General features: G+C 39.7%; 1 protein-coding gene across 2 annotated transcripts in view; it reads right to left on the reverse strand.

The window, feature by feature from the left end:
• The window catches only part of LOC135219371 (uncharacterized), a 217926-nt gene that overhangs the window by 131682 nt on the left and 58770 nt on the right, over nucleotides 1-27474 (reverse strand). For both annotated transcript variants that reach the window (XM_064256087.1, XM_064256086.1), the window contains exon 7: nucleotides 17875-18083. In XM_064256087.1, the coding sequence (XP_064112157.1) occupies nucleotides 17875-18083 (209 nt within the window). The remainder of the gene's footprint in view (nucleotides 1-17874; nucleotides 18084-27474) is intronic.

Here is a 27474-nt window from a genome sequence, read left to right on the forward strand (position 1 = left end):
CGTCTGTATTTATACAGATGCATGGATAGGGTCGTTAAGCACCGTAGTGATTAGAAACACACAAAACAAGTGGAACACCCTACAAATCTAGATAAATTAGAGGTAACACTATTTCGGGTCATGACAATAAATGCTCCTTTGCAAAGTCCCGATCGCAGTTTTTAGCCTTGAGTTTTTTGAGTTTATATAAAATATCGAACCTCAATGACTCAACTTAACTTTTAAAATATGGCTGGATTGCAAGAATAACATGTCTGTAAAAAACTTTCATCAGGCTAAATGCGCTGACCAGGATCCCTCACTATTTCAAATTTTAGCAAAGAATGAAGTACAAACAGTTAATATTGAATGCAGTAGTGATAACTTGTCTTATTAGTAATCGCTCGTTCCTAATAGTTCGTCATTCATTGCTTTATACGTAACCAGCAACCATAAATGCTAAAAACACACAATACGTTTGCCGATGGTAATAAAGAGAAATATTACAAAAAGAAATAGAAACAGTAGCCCGTTCAGAATCAAACAAGCAAACTCGGTGACTGTGTCACCTAGTCAAGCGGTCAAGGTCAGTCAAAAACTGCCGAAGTGTTCAAAGCATAGCAAATTCCACACAATAAGCGACTCTAGCAGAGTGGGGAAAAGCGATGTTGGTTCATACATACCGATATCTTTTTGAATTAAAAAGGATTTTTCCTATGAAACACACGACCGTATAAAGTAATCAGAGCAGGTTTTTCGTTTTTTTTTAATAACGTAAGTTATTATAAGTAGTGGTGGATAAAGCCCGACTGTACGCGCCGTAAAAATTAGAATATCTTGTTTATTTCTTTAGTAGATGTAATATCCTGTATTTACGGACTCACCGTCTGTTGTTAGAACTTCCCTAATGAGAAGTCCGGATAAGCGAGCGCTTACAGATACCTCTATAGTTATAAAAAAAAACATTGATCTGTATCTAGTGTAATTGTAAGATCCATCTAGGGGTATACAAAATATTATCTTACATCCTGCAAAATAAGGCGTTGTTTATCAAAGGAAAATCCTATAAACCTTCAAACATATTAAAATCCGTTTGAACAAAAATGAGACAGTTAATCAAATAACATAACTTATATAAAGGAACTATACATTTGTCTCATAAATCGTAAACATTGTTCAAATGACCCAACAGAATCTCACAACCGCAGTCGCACTTTGCACGCAAAAATCTCGAGAAGCATGCACCCTCGAATGTCTTAGTGCGTGTAAAAAGACTTTGCTGGGAAATGAAATTTTAATCCTTCCCGACACTCTGAAATATAACGATTTCCGCTAAACAAAGCCCTAAAACAAGTATACCAATATCGTGGATACGGAAGGTTCTACAAATATCGCATTTTTTATTGTTGCTAATTTTTAATCACGCCCAACCAGTCGTGGATGAATCTCTCTGATAATCTATCTAAAGTAATATCCGTAAAGTCATTCAAGCAGAGGTGATTCAGCAGAAATTTTTTTTTTATCTTCTACCTGAATACCAGGAAGTTTCTCCACTAGCGATTGTGATCTCTGGCGAGAAAAACGGATGTCATTGAAAACAAAATACGGTCCCTAAGGACAAACATAAAGCTATATACGTACCTTCGCATAGACTCTCAATGAAATTTCAAAATAGAGATAAATGACGAAGTTGAAAAATGTTAGTAATAGGAGTCATTAGGAAATCAAATAAGACCCCAAATAAGCCCATATAATTTTTCCCTCAAATGTCATGCCATAAAAGATCGGATTTCGCGTATCTGCGTAGATTCTGTCGCTTAAACAAGGAAACGACTCCCGATAGTTTCCAGTGCGATGTACCGACGACATCTTATCTCTGTTAGGTTAGAAAAAATTTTTTTTTCACCAACTTGGACTTACTTAAAAGGCTTTTACCTGATACCATTACCTAAGTGATTGTACCTCATATACCGTTTTCAGCACACTCAGGGGACATTATCAATTTTTTACGTATGCCTCCGGCTTACGTTGCGCCCAATTACAATATAGAGTTTGGAGACTTTTAGGGATAACTACATGCCTATATGGATGATCTTGTAATCTTTTCTAATACCTTAGAAAGTACATTCACATAAAGTTAGGAGCTAGTGCTACAGAGACAAAGACAAATAATCTCAGAGTAACATATCTAAATGAGAGTTTTTTAAAACCGAACATGTTTATCTAGGTTTTATGTGTCTGGTCAAGGTCTTAAAAGTAGTCCATGGTAAGGTGTCGGCTATTCATAACTTTCCGGTACTTATTAACGTAAAAGGGGGATACAGCACTTTTGCGCTGTAGTGGGTATTACAATCGTATGCAAATATGTAACTCTTCATCATGACAGCTCCTTTAACAGATCTTACGAAGAAGAGCGTAGATTTATTATGGTCTAAAAAGCATCAACAGGCGTTCGATATCTTAAAAGCGGAATAATGCAGCTCACCTAACTTAAAAATCCCTGATTTAAATAAGGAATTTGAATTTTATTGCAACAGACGCCTCAGACCAAGGGGTAAGAGGGATACTACTTCAGTAATATGATAAACAGTTCTTCCTTATAGCTTTTTATTCACGTAAACTAAAGCCCTCTGAAAGTAAATATGCATAATAGGCAAGGAAGGGCTAGGTATCTTTAACACTAGTACATTTTAAGTTCATAATCTTATGGCTAGTCCTGATAAAGTCCCTTACTGAACATGAGTCCTTTACCGAGTTTTTCAAAGGCTTTAATCACAGTCCAAAAAGGAACTCGGTTGACAAATGATCATTCAGGTTATTGGAGCCAAGATAAGATATCTACCTGGGAAAGCAAATATCATAGCTGACGCATTATCCCGCAATCCGCACCATACAGCAAAGAACCCTTAATTGGACTAAAAGATATAGAAACATCCGTGCCTATTGTTAAAACCGTATCTAAACAAGAAAATTCCTTAACCCAAGAGATCGCGACCATTGAATATCTGGGTCGGAGCGCAGAACTGTTACAAACTGAACAAAGCAAGATCGAACATGACATAACCAAAACAATAAACACTTTGAACGGAAATCGACCGTCAGCAGCAATAAGCAAACAATAAACACTTCGGACGGAAACAGGGTCAGCGGCTAAGCAAAAAACAATAAACATTTCGAGCAGTAAACCCTAAAGCAAAAGTATATTTAAAGTATGGTGTATCAGATAAGTAATCAAATGAAATTTTATATGTAGGTCCGTGACGAGGAAAACCCGAAGAACACAGCAGATGACTAACGACCAGGTATTAGTAATAATCTCTTTCATACCAATCGTCATAAACTGGTTGCATTCCGTCATCCAGTGGTTCCCTAGTAGTCACAGAAAGCCAAATCACTGTTTACTGGCCTACAATGCTTACAGATATAAAAAGCACATATCTGATTGTAACACGTGTCATGAAAACAAGGGACACACTAAGACACCTGGTCAGTTTTAAGGGCCTATCCCGTGCCAAATCAATCCTTGAAAGAATATACGTAGAATTATTAACAAAAGTTACGAGTTCTGACAGAGCAAATAAACACTTCTTAGTGATAATAGTTCCTTGACACGTTATATAGAAGTAATAGCACTAAAAACAAACACCGCAATTGAGTGCGTTAGGAATATTATGAGTGCTAAATCAGTAAACATGGAATTCAACACAGGATAATCCGACTCGGGTGGTGTAAATCAATAATAATCTCCTTAACACGTTGTGTGAATTCCTATCCATTAAGAAAACCAATAATATATTTTATCACCCAGAGTCAATCGGTTTGGGTAGAATACGGATAATTAAATAGGAAGTGTCAATGTCTTACGAGTTACAACTCGTGATATTGGATCCGAACTGGATTATAGCGGTTCTCGCGGTTTTAAATACCTTTATCAGTTATATCTTGTATCTATAGAATTGATGCCGCAAGTAGCCTTATACTGGTACGCCGCTAGAACACTCTTCCACATATTCAAGCCAACCATTAAGAAATTTATCAAATATATATATATATAAAAAAAAAAAAAGAAATATATAAATAAATAAATATAAAAAATAAAATAATATGGACAAGTGGAGTCAATATAATACACTCCGTAAGAAGTCGGAAGGGTTACAAATTATAATAAAAAGGAATCACGATAAAATCAATAAGCAAACGTAACCATAGATAATTAAATATCCAAATATATATGCGTAAAGATTTGAACTCTAACTTAAACGCTTTAGTAATGACAAATAAGCTAAAAGTTCAAACACATATCCAAAAACCTACTGACATATTGTTCCCTGTCCCGGTGATTTATATTCGTAGTCAATGTAAAAAAAAAAAAAAAAAAAAAAAAAAATAATAATAATAAATAAATAAATAAATAAAATAAAATAAAAGAGATTTTTAAAGTCAGGAAGTCTAGAAGTGAAAATGTTATCTATGGAATAATCCTATATGAATCTTATACAGGGCTAATAATATATATAGAAGTTTGTATGGAAACCTTTTTCATATAGTTTGAATAAGGAATATTTAATTTAACATAATTACAATTATGCAGTTTTCCAACATGAAACTAATATATTGTTCAATTTTGGTACTGTTTTTTTTTTCAGACATTCTTCTCATGTGGGTCGAGTATTAAAAAAAAAAAAAAAAAAAATTTATCCTAAAGTCGTATTTGTTACAGCAAGTAACGTAACTCTTAGCTGGCTGAGAGCAATCTCCTGCCAAGTGACGACGTCATCATTGCCGTATCAGCATTTGTTCCTTTTAACCTCAATAATCTGCTTACACAGGCTTCATCTGTGTGTCGTCTCTGCTTGCAAAACAGATTGACTGGAGAAAGGAATGCTTAGCCCGAACTTCTCATGGACAAGGCAGACGTTAGGTACAAGTGTCTATCGGTGTGCGCAATGCAACTTGCAATCATTTTAAAATTAATAAACAAAATAAGGAAATAGAATTTCTATAACATCAAAATGAATTAATTTTTTCTGAACCTCATAGACATTTAGAAGTATCACGATATGGATATGGATTATTTACTTGCAACATTAGCTTATTACATCCAGGTAAATCACATTCATGGGAGGTACATTTTCTTGAAAAACCCAAAGTTTATTTAGAAATTAGTTACATATGGGTTTTTTTTCGTTGCATCTCCTACCTATTAATAATGTTTTAAAGTTAACCTCAGAGGATGCGCACTGAGAAAATTTAATATGAAACTTTTGTTAGGGCACATAGAATCATGATTAATCTTCTCTTTGACTCTTATGGTTGCCTGGCAATCTTACAATTAGCTCCGTTTTCCACTTCTTTGTCTAGTAACTTACCTACCAGTAATATCGAATTTTCTTTGGGATTCGTTATTGAATATCTGTTTATTTTTTATAATTATGGATATTTTTACAGTCATCACAGACCTGGATAGGTCACTCATTGTTAATGCCATGGATAAAAAGTTTGTACAGCGGACTCTTTTGAATTCCAAAATATCAGCGAATTCATGTGGGTTAAGTCTGGTCTAAATGGCTCTCTTCCTCCCCTGTATTTGGATGTCGTCTGAATTTACTTTGCCCTTGTGACAATAATAGTTTTCACTTGCAGGCTGATTAATGGAACCTGGTTACAGTATCCTGCAGTAACGAGAATTTCACATCGAAAACTTCAAGAAATCGTTCGTCGCAGCGGACGACTACAGTCAGTAACAACCGCCTACAATGTGAAAGGAATTTCATGGACTTCTTCGACCGACACCGTATCTCGTCGTTAATCTCGACCGACACCGTATCTCGTTGTTAATCTCGTTTTAATGCGGAACGCTCCGGTGGCTGTGGAAATCGACTACAAATGGGACTACTTCCGACAATTACGACCCGAAGGATATTCAACTCTACTTTGCTGGCGAAGGACTCGTGCTGGGATGATCTATTCATCCGCGAACGTAATCGTGTAGCTTAGGATGCAGAGATAAGTATGAGCGCAAAAATAGAACTTTGGACCCGCCCCAGGCAAATTTTGCCCCTTGTTTTAACCCTGTGAAAATAGGCCGTTTCATTGGGTATAGGTGGTTGTCTGAAACTGTGTAATGGACGAAAAGTGGTTCGAAAGCTAGTTTAAATGTGAAGTAGTATAACCTCGGTCATGTATCCTATATATATAAAGTATCATGTATCCTATAAATATAAAGTATCATGTATCCTATATATAATTGATCATAAATAACAGAGTCGAAATATATCTTTGCGTGTACGCAATAGGAATCTCTTATATAAATGATCATAAATAACAGAATCTAAATATATCTTTGCGTGTACGCAATAGGAATCTATTTAAAGTGCACATATATTAATCATAATTATATGAATCCATATACATATGTATAAACAAACTCAGTAGCCTATATCAATCTGCTACTTTTTATCTTACCAATATCTGCAGTTATATGAGTTAGTATATTGATTAATGTATCAGATATATAAACATTTTGCATAAAAATCAACGAATCAATCAGCATAAACATTAATAATTTTATCAATTCATATATGAAATTTTTATCAGTTAAAATATGATTTTTATCATGTTAATCTTCATTCTATGCAATTATCAGAGTACATTAGTATTTTCTGTAGCATATGTATCTTAATGAGATGAAGTGAAAAAACTGTATCATTTATATCCGTGATCACTATTATTTTACCAATATCATTGTTTTATATTTTATTACTTGAATCAATTTCATGTACACCATGAATTTTTATTTACTAATATATATATATATATATTCACATAGTGTCTGTATCAACACTCCTATAAGTCAAATGCAAGTCAAGTTTGAGTAATATTCAGTAGCTGGTTTTGGTAGCTGACGAGCTAATGTAAGTGTTTACATAATAAAAATATGGAATGTTAGTCCATATATATAAAAGATTGCTTGCAGGAATGTGATCAGACTAGAGACGCTAAGATGACGTATACAATAAGTAGTAGCTAAGTTGACATGCCGTCATCTGTGGTCATTCATTTGTTTTGAAACAGTCCAAGCTCCCTGCTTGAGACAACTACCCCGACCTATAATTCAAACGGCCTACGTGATCTGTAGCGTGTCTCATTTGATTGTGTGTTCGTAGAAACTATGTCCATTTGTAGTATGTTCATATGTTCGAACTACTGTCTGCTCCTTCATACTTGTAACAGAGATGGTAGACGGGAGAACAGAGTTAGCTATCGTCATTAGAAGACCTGTACCTCTTTACCTAAGCTTTATCATGTAGAGGAATAGGATTAGCCATCATCATTGGCATAAGCGATCAAGCTATCGTTATTAGAAGACTTGTACAATCCTATCTGATCTTCACCATGTAAAACTTCAGAATATATATAATTTTTTAACATTAGTGTTTTTCTACAAGAACCTCCTCACCATGAGTTTTAACACATCGTCGTCATAACCAACAAGATAATACCGACTTCGTAAATGATCTACAAACCCAGACACTCCATTGAAGATGGAAGTGCAATACCAACCGACTTAGCGTTAATATTTATCGCTAGTCTAACATTACCTCATAGGGCGCCTTATCATACAAGGCACAAGCCCTAATATATATGCTACCTCTCTTGTTCGAGGAAAAGGAAGCATTCTATAAGAAGCCTGTTCGTCTTCTACCTTGCTAAGAGATCTATGAAGAAGACTTCCGCAGGTTCTCACAACTCTTTCCAATAAATGTTAGACATACGTTAACAGTTTATCGTCGATCGAGAAGGTTTCTCACGGACATGCAAAATCTTGCATTGAACCTCTTAAGGATCGTTACGTTCCCTATCTGTTTTTCCAAATAGGTTCTCTTTTTTAACGCGAACAGGAGCGAAAAAAGAGATTCTCGATTGCTCTTTGCGATATGAGAGAGTCGTGGAATTGGCCTAAGTGATAAAAAGGGTAACGAAATCAGGAACGATTCTTGCCGTTACCGAGCCTGCTGTCCGAGAGGCTACCGGATTCTTAGGTTAATAACTCGCTAAAACGAGAAAATATCTTGGATGGTGCTCTTGGCCCATTGCGCCAGGCTGGCGCTTCTGCCGCATTGCTTGCCAGGTTGGCGCTTCTAGCGCTTTGCGCCAGGCTGGCGCCTTTCTTCTAATTCTCTTTATGTTATGTGTCAGAACATCTGTGCCTTTATGGTACCCGACCTTCCTTTCAACTATGTTAATTCAGTTCTTAGTAGGAAAAAAACTTCTTTATATACGAAGTATAGTCCATTCAGGGGAAAACCATTTCTGACTACGAAAGAGAATGTTTCCCATCCCACTCATCCATCTTCTCTTGCGCATATCCGATTCTAAAAAGGTTGTGTGCGTTTCTCGAAAGACTTGACTATACCGTAGTCTTAAAGTGAATTCTCTACTACATCCATCTTCTCACTAAGCATGTATTCTAATAAGCCATGCTTTCGTAAGCATGAGAGCATTATATAATATAATGTTCTACTGCGTTAGAATCCTCTAATAATGTTACCTACGGTAAACAGCATTGAAAGGTTATAATATCTTTCTTATTGAAAGCTTCTTAGCAAAAGGCAGACAATATTTTATTTGTGTTAGTTTAACTATCTCCTCCATTCGAGACTAAGTCCATGATTGTAGGGGGGATATACGGTTAACCATTCGATCCCATTGGAGAGAGAGATGTGACCTACCACTCATGACCGAGAACCGGATGGTACTGTATCAGCCTTAGAATGACAGCCCGGCAGTCTCGCTCGCTGCCTGACTGCATTCATCATGAGTTGCCAGTTACTTCATTAAATGAAGGAATATAATAAAATTATTCTCGAGCCTAAGGAAGCTCTTAATAATGCAAATTTAAGCCAAACAACCTTTGTTAAATACCGAAGCTGAGTAGGTATTGTCGTAACAAACCTTTAAGCGAAGTCCTTACCAGGAAAAAACCTGCAAGGATATAGATAATTCCGTAGCGAACCACAAAGGCAACTCTGGTATGGGTATATTGATTATATATTGTATAATTGTTATGGGTATAGATAAGTGTGATTATATATTGTATAATTGTTATGGGTACTTTATGCATTGTTGAAATATGGTGGGTGTCCTATATATGGACAGCATGTGGTAGATTCTAGAAGGTGTCTGATGATGTATTTAAGTTGTGTTGTGACGTCATAGACAAGATGGCGTCGGCGTCGGCAGGATGTAAACAATAACACGGGGAGTAGAAAGCACGTGTTGGTGGTGTGTGGTTGGTATGGGAGAGCTCTCTGTTTGGTAGGAGTTGTTTTTGGGTCGTAAGTCTTGTGGTGCTGGTGTTCTAAGGTGATTTCTGGAGTGTACTGGAGTTGGAGAAAGCGTACAGGTGGGTAGATTATTCATTTTTGTAGAGAAATAAAGGGGTTAGGCTAGGCCAAATTCAAACTGGTGGTAGCAGAGCGTGGTTGATCAAAGATGCCTGGATCCGACAGTGAACAAAGGGAGACTACTAGTGGAGAAGGGAATGTCCTAGGTTTAGCGGGATACAAGAAGAATACAAAGAATGGAAAGGTCAAGCCGAAGATTGGCTATTGTTGTATGGAGAAGATACAATACCCGGCGATAGAAATGAGAATGAGCTTAAAAGGGAAAGCCGAGAGCTAGTGGAAGTATTAGATAAGATAAACTTACTGTACAGAGGGTCCAAAGTTAATCCTAGAGAAACTAGATAAAGCCTATCTAAAAGACTCGGTAATGGAGAATTACGATAGAATAAAAAGATACCTTCTAATAAGAAGAGAATCTAGTGAAAATATGGCGGACTATTTAATTAGATACGAGAAGGCAGCATCTGAGTGCTGAAAGGAGCAATGGGGGAAAAGGGCGCGCTGAACAAAGGCGAAAGTCAAAGGGGTATAAATTGTAATAGAGCAAGCAAATCTCACGGAAAATCAAAAAAACAAATGGTATTATCGGCTTGTGGGCAAGAAAAGCTAGAGTACGGAACAGTGGTCGCAAACAATGAAAGACTATTTTGAGGGATTAGGGAGGACTAAAGTAGGGCAAACGGGAAGTATGGTGGGTGTTCAGTCAGAAGGCAATGCCGTTAGTTCTGGGGGAGGGAAGGGCAGGATGGATAAACCAAAGATATCGGGGAAGATGGAAACGAGGAAGGGGTGGTAGAAATCCTATAAACAAAGAAGGGAAGGTAACAGTATGTGCAATATGCAGCTCAGAATGGCATTGGGCTAGGGATTGTCCTCAGAATTTCATAATAGGAAGAAAACTGAAACAAGACTAGAAGAAAATAAGCTGAAAACAGAAAATGGGTACAGAAGAAGAAGAGGTTTATGTAGGAGAAGTTAATAAAATAGTGGAAGCATCGTGGGAGGTGGTTGATGCAATTTTGGACACAGGGTGTAAATCAACAGTTTGCGGGGAATTGTGACTAGCACGTATTGTCATGGATTTGAGTCAGGAAGAGTTGAGGAGAATGAGGGACACTAGACAGAGTCTAATAAAGTGTTTAATTTTGGTGAGACATCTTATAAGTCCAGAGGAATAATAGAAATACCTGTGATACTAAAAAAACAGAAAGTTTTATTTGAAGACGGAATTGTGCAAGGTGATATACCCTGGCTGATAGGTAAGCAAACCATGAGTAAAATGGGTATGACCCTAAATTTGAAAGAAAAAAATTGTGTCATAGTAGAAGTATTAGGGGGAATGAAAAAGTAGAGTTAAGAGAAGACGAACAGGGTCATTTAAGAGTACCTATAAGGAGGAGGAAGGTAGAAGCATTATTACTGGAGGTGGAAGGGAAAGAATCGAGGGAAATTAAGAACACATGAAGAAATTTACATTTACAGTTTGGTCATGGAACTGGAGATAAAATATGGAAGCTAACAGAGGAAGCACATGAGTAATGGGTTAATCGAAAAAGAAAAAGAGGAAATAAGAAAGTTACTAACGGAACTGATTAAAAATTGTGAGGTTTGTAAAAAATACAAAAGAAACCCCGCCAAACCGGTAGTAGGCTTTCTTGGAGTAAAACGTTCAATGAAGTCGTAGCGATGGATGTGGGGAGAGATAGAAGAGAGAAAGTTCTTGGTAATAGTGGATATGGCGAAACGCTAATATTGTCCAGGCCTTTTGGTTTGGATAAAAGGATAAAGAAACCAGAAACTATAAAAAAGATACGTTTTTGAGTTGCTGGTTTGCTATATTTGGAGCGCCCTCCAAAATAGTTATCAGATAATGGGGGAGAATTTCAAAATGAAAAAGTAAGGAGGATGGCAGAAAAATGGAATATTAAAGTATTAGCCACAGCATCAGAATCTCCGTGGAGCAACGGATTATGTGAAAAGACCGTAGGCATGATCAAGGGAAGTGTAAGGAAGATGATGGAGGAAGAGGAAGTAGATTGGTCCATAGCTTTGAAATGGGTAGTGAGTGCTAGGAACTGTTTAATGAATGAATAATGGAGGTTTCTCTCCCAACCAATTAGTATTTGGAAAAAAACCCCTTCACTGCCTAACTAATAGGAGAAGAAAGTTCAAGTCCTGCAAGCAGAGAAAAAGGGATGGAAGAGGGTATGGTAAGGGACACACTGAATGCAATGCACAAGGCCAGAGAAGCATTTATAAAAAATGAGTCCTGTAATAAAATAAGAATAGCGCTAAACAAAAACATCAGAGAACATAAATTTGAAGAAGCAGTGGTAGGAGATGAGGTATTCTATAAGAGGGAAATGAAAATGATGGAGAGGACTGCTCAGGTAGTGGGAGATCGGGGAAAACAATAATAGTCAACATGGGATTCTTTAAGAGAAGTAGCTAGGATACATGTGACAAGGATTCAACGACGATCACCAGATACAGAAGAGATATCGGCTAGAATAGATAAATCCCATGGGGTGAAAGAAAGGTAGATCAGATGGCCCAAATGAAGGGAAAGTAGATTGGCTAGAAGGCGAGAGGAGATAATAGGTGAGAGAAGGAATGCAGACAGAAGAGACTATAGAAAGAGAGGTGATAGAGGAAACAGTGGAAGATAACGGGCAAAGTGGGTCAATAGAAGCGAGTTAATGGAAGAGATACCAAAATTCAAAAAGGAAAATAGAGTTAAGACTATAAACAATGATACAGGACAAGTAGAAGAATGGACTATTTTAGGTCTTGCAGGAAAAAGATCAAGCCAAGCATGGGCTGATTCGTACAATTAACGAGACTCACAGTCAGGTTGACAAAGGGTGGGTTAACTTGAGGGATTATAGTCAGGTAGAAAAAATTGAAGATGAAGAGGAGGTGTTGCTGGGATTTGAAAATAGAAGCATAATGGAAGCTAAAGAAAAAGAACTTCTAAGTTGGAGAGATAACCAGGTATATGAGGAGGTAAATGATGTTGGACAAAAAGCTATATCTACAAGATGGATAGTAACTGAAAAGATAAAAGGGGGGGAAAGGATATGTAAAGCAAGATTAGTAGCTAGAGGGTTGAAGAAGAAATGGCTGAGTGGGAAAAGGATGCTCCCACATGCAATGCTGAAATTTTAAAATTCTGTCTAACCATAATAAAGGTGAAAAATTGGAATTGTTATACATTGGATGTCAAAAACTGCATATTTACAAGGTGACGAGATACAAAGAGAAGTGTACTTGAAGCCACCAAGGGAAGATGGTTGGAGGGGATTATGGAAGTTGAAGAAAACAGTCTATGGGCTCAAGGATGCAGCAAAAGCATGGTATTGTAAAGTGGTGAAAGTAGTGAAGGAGCTTCAAGGTGAGAGAAGTAGACTAGAACCTAATATATTCTTTTGGAAAAAGGACAATAAATTGGAAGGCATTTTGTGTACACACGTAGATGATTTTTGCTACGGAGGAACTGAAGGATTCTTAAAGGAACGATTGGGAGATTGAAAGGGATTGCAAGTAGGAGAACAAGAGAGCAAAAGGTTCAAGTATATAGGAGTAGTAATAGAGCAGAAGGAGAATAGATTTTCCCTTAATCAGTGGCAGTATATAAATTCCATAAGAGAAACCAGAGGCTAGAAGATATACGGGTAATAGAGTGCTAGAACAAAAGGAGTTAACAGAGTACAGATCAGTGGTAGGACAGCTGAATTGGGTATCACTACACACGATGCCAGAAATATCATATGATATTAGCGAATTAAGTAAAGCATTTAAAGAAGGAACAACTCAGGATATGAGAAAACTTATTAAAATTGTGAGAAAAACTAAGAGCATGATGGACGAAAGTACAATAAGTGAGATGGAAGAAGAAAGGGTTTATTGGGAAGCCTATGCAGACACTTCATTGGAAACAGAAGATGGCCATACCCAACTGGGTTATATTATTTCCTTGACAGATGGGAAGAGAGAAGTCCCATATGGTGGAAGTCTAGGAAATCCAGGAGAGTGGCAAAATCACCATTGAGGCTGAAGCCCTGAGTGTTGGGGAAGCTGTAGAAGGATTGATATATTTCAAGCATTTGTGGGAAGAGTAGTAGGAGGGAGAAATTTAGAAGCCTTGGTTAACACTGATAGTAAAACACTAATGACCGCCATCAAATCGAGCACTGGTGTAAGTAGCAAGAGATTAAAAATAGATATTGCTGCAAATAAGGGAAAACATTGAATCCGGGGAAATAAAGGAAGGTGAGATGGATAAAAGGAAAGGAGCAAGTGGCTGATGTATTAAACTAAAGCAGGAGTTTCAGGGGAATGTATTAGAAATTATGTAGAGGGTAAAGAGTTGGAGGACGAAGGAAATTAAGAGGGGAATACTAGGTTAGGAAACAGTCGGGGGAGGGAGGGAGAAAGAGATAAGTGTGATTATATATTGTATAATTGTTATGGGTATAGATAAGTGTGATTATATATTGTATAATTGTTATGGGTATTTTATGCATTGTTGAAATATGGTGGGTGTCCTATTATATGGACAGCATGTGGTAGATTCTAGAAGGTGTCTGTTGATGTATTTAAGTTGTGTTGTGACGTCATAGGCTGTGACGTCATAGACAAGATGGCGGCGGCGTCGGCAGGATGTAAACAATAACATGGGGAGTAGAAAGGCATGTGTTGGTGGTGTGTGGTTGGTATGGGAGAGCTCTCTGTCTGGTAGGAGTTGTTTTTTGGGTCGTAAGTCTTGTGGCTGCTGTTCTAAGGTGATTTCTGGAGTGTACTGGAGTTGGAGAAAGCGTACAGGTGGGTAGATTATTCATTTTTGTAGAGAAATAACGGGGTTAGGCTAGGCCAAAATTCAAATATATGAACTTGTTCATTCAGTAGTCGTATACAGCAAGTCTTGCTACTACATTCTTTCCTCTCCGATTCAGAGAGAGAAAGGAAATCTTGCCCTCTTCGTTCTTTTCATCAATAAACACGAATTAGTATTAGTCGAAAGAGATCGCAATGAAAACTCTAGATCAAGAGAATCCCTCAAATTTTGATTCTCTTGGATTAAGGCCGTATTCTATGCCTCTATTATTGGAAGAGCCTCTAATCATGAATGAGAGCTCGTACGAATCTTGGTTAATTTTGCAAACAATCCTGAGAAAAAAAACTCCATCATCATCTAAGTCCTCCTGACAAGAATGACAGCCGCCTGTGCGACATATTGCATTCTTCTCAGGAGACAGCTGTGCTTGCGGCAGATTACCACCAGAAACGGTACATATCGTGAACAGGACGTACGGCCGCCTGTGCGGCACCTTTCGTCTCTGTCCAGAGAAATCCGCTCCTGGTCCAAATCATAAAGAGACGCTTCCTGGTTGATTTCTCCGTATGATTCTTTTGAGGAAGATCATTGGCGCTTGGTGCTTAACCGTTGCCGAAAGTCTGGTTTGTTCAATGCGCTTGGACGTATCTGTATGTCCGTCTCGGACTGTGTCGTCTGTCCGAGCTGTCCACCTATGGAACTTGGCGCTTGGCTGTGTCATTCCAGTACGACACTCTGCCTGTCCGTCTTGTCCGCTTCTGGCGCCTGTTGCCCGGACGGAGTTGCCTGCGCACGACGTTTTGTCCAATCCAGGCTGTCCGCCTTGTCAAGGTTGTCCGCAATCGGCACGAGTCCCTTGGACATAGTTGTCCGCATAGGACATATCCGCCTGTCCGGGCTGTCCGCGTCTGGCGAATGGCGCTTAGACACTCTTCGTCATTGTCCGTATGTTGCGTCTCAATCCTATGAGTTTTCGTCCTTTTTTCTTTATTCCTCTCTGTACTCGTAACGAGGAGTAGAGGAGACAACTCTGGAGGTCCGGAACGTCCGTAGGACGAGATTTCTTACAGGAAGAAATCATCCTTTCTCCTCGGAAGGTCTTTTCTCAATACTCCTACTAAAGAGGAAATTTGTTCCTGCATTTTAAGTAGGAAGTCCGTTGCGGTTTCTTCCTTTTCCTTTGCCATGATAGGAGAATGCGCTCTGGAAAGCGTAGGAGATCGGGATATTGTCCTCTTGGTCTCTTTTCCTCTCGTAGGGGAGAATCGTCCGGGTGAAACGTTCCGGCTCGAGTGCCAATGTCGGAGCTTTCCAAACTCCTCTTGATTCGGTACCGCGAACAGTTCGTCGGAATTCCATCCACTTCTTCGAGGAGACGAATCGGAAGACGGAAAAGCACTCTTTTAGGGTGACCTTCCAATGGCGATCCTTGGCAGTCTGGGACGCTACAGATTCTGCCGAGGGACGGCTGACCGGTGTGGATTCTCCATAACCTCCGTACACTGTCAACATTCCTTCTCCTCTGGGCCATGGGAGCTTGAAGAGGTCTAGGTCTGGGAGCGAGACAGAGCCGATCGAACGCACCCTCCACTATTTTAGGACGCCTTTCCAATGGCGAACTTGGCAGTCTGGGAAGTTCTACAGAGTCTGCCGAGGGGACGCCTGATCGGTGGGGATTCTCCGTAACCTCCGTACGACTGTCGACATTCCTTCTCCTCTGGGCCTGGGAGCTTGGAAGAGGTCTAGGTCTGGGAGCGAGACAGAGCCGATCAGACGCACCCTCCACTTCATGGGGAACACTATATTCACTTCTTACCTTTTAGAGCTCGCTTTTGAGCTACATCCATTATCTTCAAATTTGCATATATAAAAATTTGTAGTTTCTGTGGAGTAAGAAGGTGATGAGGATGCAACCACTACTAGTACTGCTATACTCTAACTGCTCGTTAGCACAAACGCTATTAAGCTTATAAAGTAAGCGTATCTAGTTATATGCTTTTCTGACTTCCTAAAGTAGGAAATTAGAGTTTTCCTCATAAATTGTAACCTTTATTACTGTAATAATGAATAAATATTAATAATTCCCTTTATTGCAAACTATGTGAGTGTCTACCGATAATTTCGGTAGTTTCAATTAGTATTTTTTCTTCGAAATTTCGAAGCAAAACTTCATTAAATTAAAAAGTTAATAAAAAGCGTATGCCGAACCGAAAGACCCAGTACTTCCCTGCAAAAGACAGCCCCAGAAGATCAACGGCGATGAAAAACGAAATCCAATAAGTCAGGAGGTAACAACAACGATGTTATGGCTACCCGCGACAGAGCAAATCTGTCTTAGAAAATGGGATGGTTCCTAGTTCTGCCACCCAGCGGCAGTGCGGTAGATCACCTGACCTACCTGTAGCGTGTTGCCCGCGAAATTCGAATTTCTGTCGGGGACGACGGACAAAGTCTATAGCTAAGTATATATCTGCCAGGGAAGTTGAATGTATAAAATTCAAAATTTGATATGAAATTACAATTTCTTAAAAAGAAATGATAAAAATTCAAAATTCAACATGAAATGACAGTTTCTTGAAAAGTTTAGATTGAACGATTCTCTCTCTCTCTCTCTCTCTCTCTCTCTCTCTCTCTCTCTCTCTCTCTCTCTCTCTCTCTCTCTCTCTCTCTCTCAAAAATTCTAAATTTGATATGAAATTACAACTTCTTAAAAATAAATGATAAATATTCAAAATTCAACATCTTGAAAAGTTTATATTGAACGATTCTCTCTTTTACAAGTCATTTTCGTAAAAACCTATTTCAACAATAAAAAAATAAATGATCAAATCTGCATGATGCAGATGATCAGAATGCACTTCACATCTGAATAATATGTATGGCGATGATCATTCATACACACTGCGCTATGACGTCATAAATGCGTGAGGCAGAGCCATCCGTCTTAGCTAATGGCTGAGCAGGTAATCTTTCTCTTGCATTCCCCTTGGAGGAATAATAGTTTTTTTTCCTCAGGCATTCCCCCCACCCTTCCTCAGATACAGCAAACCCCCCCACATCTAAAATACTGAAAAGACAATAGATTTTGATACATTTTGCAGCACGTGACTCACAGAATTTGAACGGCTTCGCAGATACAGAAAATCTATTTTTGAGAACTAGCAACCGCATAAAAGGGGAATCGCACAATTCGGGACTGGACTGACTACTATATAACTAAAAAATAATATAATATAATAATAATAAGGAAACAATAACATAAGGTATCAGTAATACTAGTGTGCAGAATGTGTTCAGATATGGAAATAAATAAAAGTAGCTTCCCCTCCACCATAAATGAAGATCAAGATCAATGTATTTTTTATTTATTCAATATAATTCAGCTGTTTGTGCCTTGTCACAGATGATGCTATTTACCTCTTTGATGGACCCAAGGCATGGCTGAATCATCCACAATACAACTATATAGGATTGTCATCCAAATGCTTAAGACATCATATTATTTTTATCAACTATATTGTCCAATTATGATTGTTGAAGGTGCTCGTAGAATTCATGTACTGTGAGCACATATAATGTAAAATATTATGAAAAGAATAAGACATTCCCTTAATTATCTAATTACATCAGAAAAAGTGAACATATTCTGACCTTATTGATGTCTACTGCATAATCCTTGAACACAATTTCTGGGACTGTTGGAGTATAAAGAGACCCATCTACATGTGACAGGGACATTGTTCCATCTAGGAGTGGGGCCAACACTTTCCACGAAGATGATTCAATCTTGTGAAAAGTACTGACTCGTTCCCAAAGATCTCCAGCTTCACCATTCAACTTGGATATGTCAGCCATTATTTCTGTAACAATATAAACGAGTTAAATATTTTATTTACTGAATGTCAGTGAAATTCAGAGATGACCTGAATGATTTTGATATTTAACATTACAAAAGAAGCAATTAATTGAAAATTTTTTAAATTAACATATATTTCCACGTATAAGACGACCTATAAATCCTAAAATTCCTCCATAAAAATTGGGGGTCGTCTTATACTGCAATACTAAAGAACAAACCTTGAATTCTAAGATGCGTATCTGTAGGCTAGCCTTGGCCTCAGTGCTATAGCCTAACCACCAACATACATAAAGATTCACTTTATGAAATAAAATTATAATAAAGGTAATAAAACTATTTTACCATATATATTATTGACATATTTTCATAACAAATTGCCTATTTGAGGAATAATTCTAAATCAATGAAAGAAACTTTTATCTATGCGATCCCAGCTGAGAAAATGTAACCATCGAGTTGCAGTTGGACTGACAGCAACCTTTATCTTTCGGTAACCTTTAAGAAATTTCATTAGTAGTGTAATTACAATAGTAATAACATTTATGATAACATATTTATTTTTCATTACAGGTTTCTCATACATATCACAAGATGATCACATTGTACCACCATCTTAGGGATTCCAATCTGGTTCTGGCGAGTCAACTTCGGCTTCGTCGTCCATATACAAATCATTTTTGCGGTACCGTTCATGGCATTTTAAAAATATTTCTAATAATTTAACACTATATTTTCACTGTTCCCTCCATGCTTTTATGATAAACGCAGTGAACATCAAGTGAGTCAGCACGCAAAGCTGTTTGTAATTTAAAATTGTAACTTTTGAATAATTCAGGCATATGAAGATGATTATGTACAATTATTATCATTCATTATTGTAGCATTATTAGCTGTTGTTTGAGAATGGCAACGAAACGTAAACAAAACAATGGTGTCCCTTTACCGCGTCCTTCTGTATGAAAAACACATAGACTTGGCTTTGTTAAACCCAACTTTGATCATTTACGAAAGGAATGAATGTATCTCTTGATTAAGTTCCATTCAGCAACTAAGGACAGTGATATCAGTAAAACGCAATAAGCTGAAACTGTAAACAACCTAGAATGCAAACGGTGCATCATCGTTTTTTCTTATAATGTAATACAAGAATACATGTAATATGATTACAGTTAAACACATTTTATTTAAATCATCATTATTCTCAATACAACTATTATTCAACATTTGCAAGTGGATATCTATCAGTGTAAAGAATTCTGAATGAAGCGATTATTCTAAACATGTATTGGCATAAACAACCGAACTGAAAACAGCTGATTGCTGACATCATTTACTGTAACTATCAAGAGTTCATTAAGAGCTCCGTTAAAATTGTTAAACCCTCCCGATTCTCAATAAGTAAAACACTAAAATACATTTTTGTTCATTTCTTGTGCAGTGGAGATCTCAAGAAAGCATCCTAGTAAATTAAAGCTGCAAGTTATAGCCGAGAATGAATAAAACGACCCATGTGATGCAATGCCCGAGAGGTCTGATATTTGATATCTAACCCCTCAGCCATCTGGGTCAACGCACAATGATATATTCTGGCTGTCACGATAACAGATCGAGTTCCGTTTGTATCCACTCCACTCCCCTCTCTCCCTTTCCCTTGCTAGAGAGGAGGGAGAATACTACTGAGTAGCCCTTTAATTACTTGGTTATGATGTAAAGAAGCTATCAGTATGACTATCTTACTCACCTGTATCATACCAGACCACATCATAATGTGTCTATTCCTCTAGCGCTGTATGAAGAAGAAATGGAATAAAGAGAAAGAAAGAGACCAGCAACTCACTCATTCTCTCTTCCACCCAATCATCATAGGTAAGATACAATGTCCCTAAGGGTACCTGGTGAATTTATGATATTGTTAGAATACAATAAAGTTTGTACATACTTACCCGGCAGATATATACTTAGTTATGTCTCTGACGTCCGACAGAAATTCGAATTTCGCGGCACACGCTGCAGGTAGGTCAGGTGATCTACCCCCCTGCCGCTGGGTGGCAGGAATAGGAACCGTTCCCGTTCTAGAACCAGATTTTCTCTTCCACCTGTCTCCTGAGGGGAGGCTGGGTGGCCCATTCATCGTATTATCTGCCGGGTAAGTATGTACAAAACTTTATTGTATTCTAACAATATCATTTGTACATGCAACTTCCCCGGCAGATATATACTTAGCTGATTGACACCCTTGGTGGTGGGTAGAGACAACTATTTACTGAATAGACAGGTAAACAACATACGTTTGTAGGTAATAAATAAATAAAACCTTGGTTCCTACTTGTTCAGGCGGAAGATTCCATGGCTAATGCCTAGGAATCTGCTTCGCCTCAAGAGCCTCAGCGAGGATGTACCTATGGCTAAGAGTTCTTGTGGGTCTGTCGATGGGGTCTTATCCATTTACTCGACAGAGCCTCTTACATGACAATATCCCTATGCCTAGTGGATAATTAAGGAGCACAACACCGATCCCGATCACCTGATCCTAACACGAGGGTTAGTGCTTAAGTTGAAAAGAGTTATCCCCAAACTCCTTCAAACAACCAAAGAAAAAACACGACGTTAACTAAAATTTAACTCACTAGTTAAGGATCAGTATCGGCTCCCTATCCCAGCAATGTATCCGCAGACACGTATCAACCAAGAGAGAAGGATCTCTCGTAGGTTATCTTGACATCCTTCGGATATGGGAAGTCAACACAGAGTTGCATCTCCCGTATGTGACAGCTAATATCCCTTATGACATATTGTTGGAGGAAAGAACAAGAATACAGAAAAGCTCGCACTTCATGCGCTTTTAATTCTCAGCTGTTTGAAGGAATCATCAATGCACTTGTCAAGTGCTTAGGAGATCACATTGTCTCAAAGAAGGCCAGGGCATTCTTTGATATAGATCTCTTCTGGGTGAAGCCTGGAGCCGGGCTAGGCGCCGCCGCCTGTGCTTGGCGCCTGCGCCTGAATGGCGCCTAGGCCTGGGCTGGAGCCTTGCGCCTGGAATGGCTCCTAGAGCCTGGCTGGAGCCTTGCGCCTGGCTGGCGCTGATTGGCTCTCCCTCCTGGCTAGCGCCTCGCGCCTGGCTGGAGCCTTGCGTCTGGCTGGCGCCTTGCGCCTGGAGCTTGGCAGAAGACTTCATGATTACTGTCTATGAGTCTGCATGCCTCAAGAGTTCAGCGAGGTAGGGACCTATGACTGACAAACCCTTCTGGATCATGTCAATGGGGGCTAGCCCGCTTACACGACAGAGCCTTCTCGGATCGTGCCAATGGGGGCTGACCCACTTACATGGCAGAGCCTTACCTGTATCATATCAATGGGGACTAGCCTCTTACATGACAGAGCTTTAGGTTTCTCTTTACTGGAAGGAGCCTTGCGCCTGGATGGATCCTCAATCCTGACTGGAGCCTAGCCTTGAAGGAGCCTGGCACCTGGATGGCGCCTGGCTGGCTTCTAGAGCCTGGCTGGCTCCTAGAGCCTGGCTGGCGCCTCGCGCCTGGCTGGCTCCTCCCCACTTGCTGGAGCTTCGAGCTTGGAAGAGTCTCTAGGCTGTCTGGCGATGTCCACATCGGACACTCTTATATCTGTCCGATTTGTTCGCCTCTGGCGCATTTGCGCCAGGTTGGGAGGCCCGCTCCTTCTCAGTATCCGGCCATGACAGAGTTCCTTGGAACTGTCCGCCTCTGGCGTTTTCGCCTGTATTGGCATTTGGCGCTTGGCTGGCGCTACATTGTCCGAGAGTCCTGAACAACCACATAGTTTATCAGGGGACTGGAGAAGGGTGGAAGAAATTCTTCCCCTTTGAGCTTTTGGCCCCTGGCAAGGGGGAGGTGATTTTAGTCAGCTACCACCCAGTAGACGGACAGGATATCTAACAATACGAGAGAGAAGTCTTCCTCCGAGGAGGATCCTTCGTGAACACTTCTTTTGCTAAGAGATCTATTCTACAATGTTGATGAGGTTCCGTTTGCAGAATCTTCCCATCCTGCCCGAAGGAAGGGAAGGAGTCTTCCTCCGGAAGGTCCTTCGTGAACTTCTTTTCTAACGGAGATCTTTCTTACATGTTTGATGAGGTTCCTCGTTGCAGAATCTTCCCACCTTGCCCGAAGGAAGGGGAGTCTGGAAGTCGAAGGAGACTGAGCTGAAATTGGGCGGAACCCTGATTTCTAGCTCTTATTGTATTCTTTCTGAATACCTTCTGGGAAGCATTTTGAGCCCTCACATCGCACCCCGAAGACTCTGTAGGCAAACGTTTAAACCATCTCTTCTTCTGTAGATAAAAATGTAAGTACCCTGCCTGGGCAACTAAAACTTCTATCTGAAAGCGTTGCGTCAGGAATAGAGGGATTTAGTTCTTTTGCCAGACATACTATGCTGGCAAGAACCCATTGCCGAGTCTCCATTGAATCTGATGCGAGATTCCAATGCACAAAAATTCACTTGTCTTCTTGGTCGTTTAGGGCTAAGAGAAACAAAGAATTCCTTCCATAAACTTCCTCAAAGAAGTTTGATGAGGAGCAGTTCCATTTTGTCGGAACACGGAATCTGTGGCCACAAAAAAAAAAAATTCCATTCGAAGTACATGATATCCTACTCTTGTCGTATTGCGGTATCGTATAGATCCCGAAGATCTTAATCCTCTGTTATCTCTAATTCCCCTTGTAGAGACAGAGTATAGCCTTTTTACTGCGTTCTTGATAGCAGATATATATATGGTGATTCTTCCCTCTGAAAGTGAAGAAAAACCTCGCTATGTTGGTTCACAGAGGTATCGGAAGAGGAGAGTTTCCTCATTCCATCTAGCACGATCTGCAGCAATTCTATGTCTTAGCCATGACTATTGTCATTTACCTTGAAAAAATCATCTCATTCATGTCCCACTTCTGGTCAGTCTGCACGTGGAAAGAACTCAGAGTGGAGAGGTTTTTTTCAGGTCTATTTATAATAGATTCTGATAGAATATCCAGATACTCTTGGAAAAGCCTTACGAAACATGCTGTGAGAAAGAACGTGACTTCTGTGAATCCAACCTCTCTAAGGCCAAAATGAGGCATTCATCCTCTCTTCCTTTGACGCCCATTTATCTTAATATCTGTTGAAGAATTTATAACTAGGGGAAAAAGACTAAAGTTTATTCCCTTCTTTTAAATTAAAGATGTCGTATATTGCTAGCCGTCTTTCTTGGTTCGAGGAAAGGAAGAGCAAGTACTATAAGGAAGCCTGTTCGTCTTTCTACCTTGCGAAAGAGATCTATATGAAGACTTTCCTCAGGGTTCTCAAAACTCTTTTCAATAAATGTTAAAGACCCATACGTTAAGCAGTTAGTTATCTTGCGATCGAGAATGGTTCTCGACGGGACATGCAAAATCTTTGGCATCGAACCTTTAAAGGATCGTTACGTTCCGGTGTCTGTTTCCGCAAATAGGTTCTGCTTTTGTTAACAACGCGAAACAGGGGGCTAAAAAGAGATTCTCGATGCTCTTTTGCGATAATGAAGAGTCGTGGAATTGGCCTAAGTGATTAAAAAAAAAAAAAAATCAGTTTCATCATTCCTTGTAAGAAGCGAACCCCTTTTCCGATTAAATGGGTGGTAACGAAAAAATCAGGAACGAATCCTTGCCGTTACCGAGCCGTCCTAGAGGCTACGTGGTTTTGTTTGGTTTGTTTGTTATGGTGTTTTTTTACGTTGACTTCCGAACCACGTCCGGAGAGTGAACTTTCTAATCCCAGAAAATCCACATCTCTCACTCCTCAATGGAATGGCCGAGCAAATTCGTAACCCGCGACCACCAGAGGTGAGAAGCAAACAACCAACCCAAACCACTACTGGACTCTTAGGTTAACTACCCTCGCTAAAAAACAAGAAAATATCTTGGATGGTACTTCTGGCCGCATTTGGCGCCAGGCTTGGTTGCGCTTCTGGCGCAATTTTGCGCCAGGCTGGCGCTTCTGACGCTTTGCGCCAGGCTTGGCGGCTTCCTTCTAGGTTCTTTTAATTTAAGGTTTATTTGTGGCCTAACATCTGTGCCCTTATGGTACCCGACATCCCTTCACGTGTTTTCAATTATATTCCGTTCTTAGTAGTAAAAAACTTTTATATACTTAGTTATATTCCGCCCATTCAGGGAAACAACTTCTTTCTGCCCACTAAAGATAAATTGTTTCCCGCATCCTACTCAGACCCCATCTTCTCTTGAGCAATATCCGATTCTAAAAAGGTTGTGTGCGTTTCTCGAAAGGATGAGGAAGAATTATATTATTTCGTGCTCTGTGCCGTATTAGACCTCCTTTATAATACATGTCCACATTGTGGTAAACAGCATTAAACTAGGAACCTTTGTAAGGATACTAGGAATTCTGGTAGTTCACCTCGGTATTGCTCCATAAGAAACTTGACCAGTACCGTAGTCTTAAAGAATTGAATTCCTCTTCTACTACATTCAATCTTCTCCACTAAGCATGTACTTCTAATAAGCCATGCCTTTCGTAAGCATGAGAGCATCCATATAAATAATGATTTTCCGCTGGCGTTCGAAATCCTTTAATAATGTTTACCTCACGGTAAACAGGCATTGAAAGGTTGTAATACTCTTTCTTATTGAAAGCTTCTTAATCAAAAGGCAGACAAAATTTTATTTATTTTTGTTTGCTTAACTATCCCCTCAATCCGAGGCTAAAACCGGCCGGATTGTAGGAGAGAGAGACACGGTTATTATTTTCCATCCAGCGAGAGAGAGACATGTAACCAAAACCCACTCATGACCGCGACCCCAACCTACATGGGTTACTGCGTTGGTCTCTAAGGCGCGATAGCAAGTCTTCCGTTAGCCCCGTCCTGGCCATTACTCTTCCAGAGTTTGCCAGCTACTCCATTGAAATAAAGGCGAAATCTTAACAAAATTATCGCAACTTCATGAAGTTTTATCTTATTAAATTGCATATTTTAAGGCGAAACAAGACTTCGATAAATCTCCTAGAAAGCTAAGTAGGTGTTGTCTTAAAACAATCCCCTTTTAATCGTAGTCCTTCCTAGGAAATTCCCTGGAAGGATACTGATCATTGAGTTGCTCCCTACAAAGAAGTAACTAACGGTATGTGTTGATTTGCCGTATCGTATTCTCTATAGCAAGCAGATAACTCACTACCGCTTCTTTCCCACTGCCGAGGCAGATTAAAGGAAAAATTTTTACTGTCTTTCGTTCTTTTTTCCGTTAATTCTAGAATGATAGAAAGAGTATATAATATCTCCTTAAGGTGAAGGAAGTTAATCCGGAACTCTTTTAAATTCGTTCGTGAGTTTTCCTCCCATAATCTCCTCGGAAGGAGACAGAATTTCCTGTCCGTCTGTAGGGTTTACAACGGAAGGAAGTAGATATTTCCTATACCGCCATCATTACTCAAACGTCGATGAGATTCTTATAAGAAAAACCTCCCAAAGCGCTTGCCTCTTCATTAACGAGGGAAGAGCATGAAATGAATGGAGTGTGTCCCCCCACGCCATTACTCAAAGAGGAGCCTCGCGACCTGACCCTCTCTCTCATCTTAAGAAGATTTTGGAATATTTCCCTGGCGCCTGGCTCCTTGCGCCTAGCGTCCTGGATAGTTTCCGCGCGCCTGGAATTGTTCCGCCTACACGCTTAGAAAGGAGACTCCCCGCTCCCCTGGAAACGTCGCGTTGTGTGGAAGGTCCCCGCGTGCGCCCTGATAGTTTCCGAGCGCCTACTAGAACCCACCTTTTAGAAAGAGCCTCTTGGCCCGTAAACGTTCAAATGAATGGATCGTTCTGATTGCCACTGGTTACTATAAGGCTCCTTGGCTCTAAGTCCGTCTGTTTTTTCTTGTTGCAATTTGCGCCAGGTACTGGCGCTTCGCGTCTCTTTGAAGGCGCCTTGCGCCAAGAAAAAAAAAAAATTTTTTTTTGTTTTTCCTATAACGCGGCTCGGCGCTCAGTTTGCTAGGAACGCGGCTCAGCGGTTTGGTTTGTGAGGAACGCGGCTTCGCGCTAGTCTGTTTTCTGGCAAGAACGGCGGCTCGCTGCTGGCTGTTTGGAAAAACGTGGGCTCAACGCTAGCTTGCTAGGCAACGCGGCTTTCCTAAGTTCCTTGGCTGGCTCTTTGCTCAATTGTTTTACTCTTAGTTTTTCAAGAAGAACGCGCTAGATCATCAAAATCATATACATTCTTCGTCCTTTTTCGGATTGTAAGATGAATAGAAGCGCACTTTTTTAAGGCGATGGCCTTTTCAAATGGCTTATCCTTTGGCAGTCTGGGACCCTCTACTAACAGAACCTGCCGAGGGACGCCTTGACCCGGTGGGATTCTCTGAAACCCCCATTACGGCTTTCCGACATTCCTTCATCCCCTGGGCTTGGGTGAGCTTGGAAAGAGGTCTAGGAGCCTGGGAGCAAGATAAACAGAGCCGATCAGGACCAAGGCACCCTCCACTGCAATGGGGAAACACTAGTAAATCACTTCTTACCTTTATTCAATAGCTCGCATTTTGAGGGCCCCCCCCACCCAAATTTCCTTGTCTTCAAATTGCAATTATGAACTTTGAAGTTTCTGCGAAGTAAAGAATGGTGAATGAGGATGGCAACCACTAACTAGTACTGTTTTTAATACTCTAATTGCTCCAGTTAGTAGCGCGTTTCTTCTAAAAACTTTTAAAAAAGAAACGTTATCTAGTTACCATGGCTTTACTGACTCCCTAAAGTAGGAAAGTCCAGTATATTTCCTCATCAATTCTAACACTTTTATTACACATATTAATGAATAAATATTATATTTCCCCTTTCTTCTTTGCAAACTATGTGAGTGTCTACCGAATTTCGGTTAGTTACAACGTCATATATTCCTTCCGAAATTTTTCGAAAGTGGCCAAATTGCATTAAAAAGTTGAATAAAAGAGCGTATTGCCGAACCAAAGACCCCAGTATTTTTGTTTTTCTTTCCCGCTGCAAAAAGACCAGCCCAGAAGATCGATGGCGATGAAAAACAAAACGAAAATTCAAGTCAGGAGGTAGCAACAACATATGGTTGACAACTAACCGCGCAGAAAAGAAAAATCTGGTTCTCTAGAACGGGAACGGTTCCTATTCCTGCCACCCAGCGGCAGGGGGTAAGATCACCTGACCTACCTGCAGCGTGTGCCGCGAATTGTCGAATTTTCTGTGCGGACGTCATAGACATAAGCTAAGTTCTATATCTGCCGGGGAAGTTGCATGTAACAAAAACATGACTTGTTAGGGCAGCCAACCACAGGTACCCGCAAACCGAAAAATGTCCCAGGACTTGTGTGCAATTTCTCTAAGGAGTGTGTAATGGAGGTGAACTTTGGGTCTGGCGTCACCAGGT

Source organism: Macrobrachium nipponense, chromosome 1 (assembly GCF_015104395.2).
Source record: "Macrobrachium nipponense isolate FS-2020 chromosome 1, ASM1510439v2, whole genome shotgun sequence".
NCBI classification, from domain to species: Eukaryota; Metazoa; Arthropoda; class Malacostraca; order Decapoda; family Palaemonidae; genus Macrobrachium; species Macrobrachium nipponense.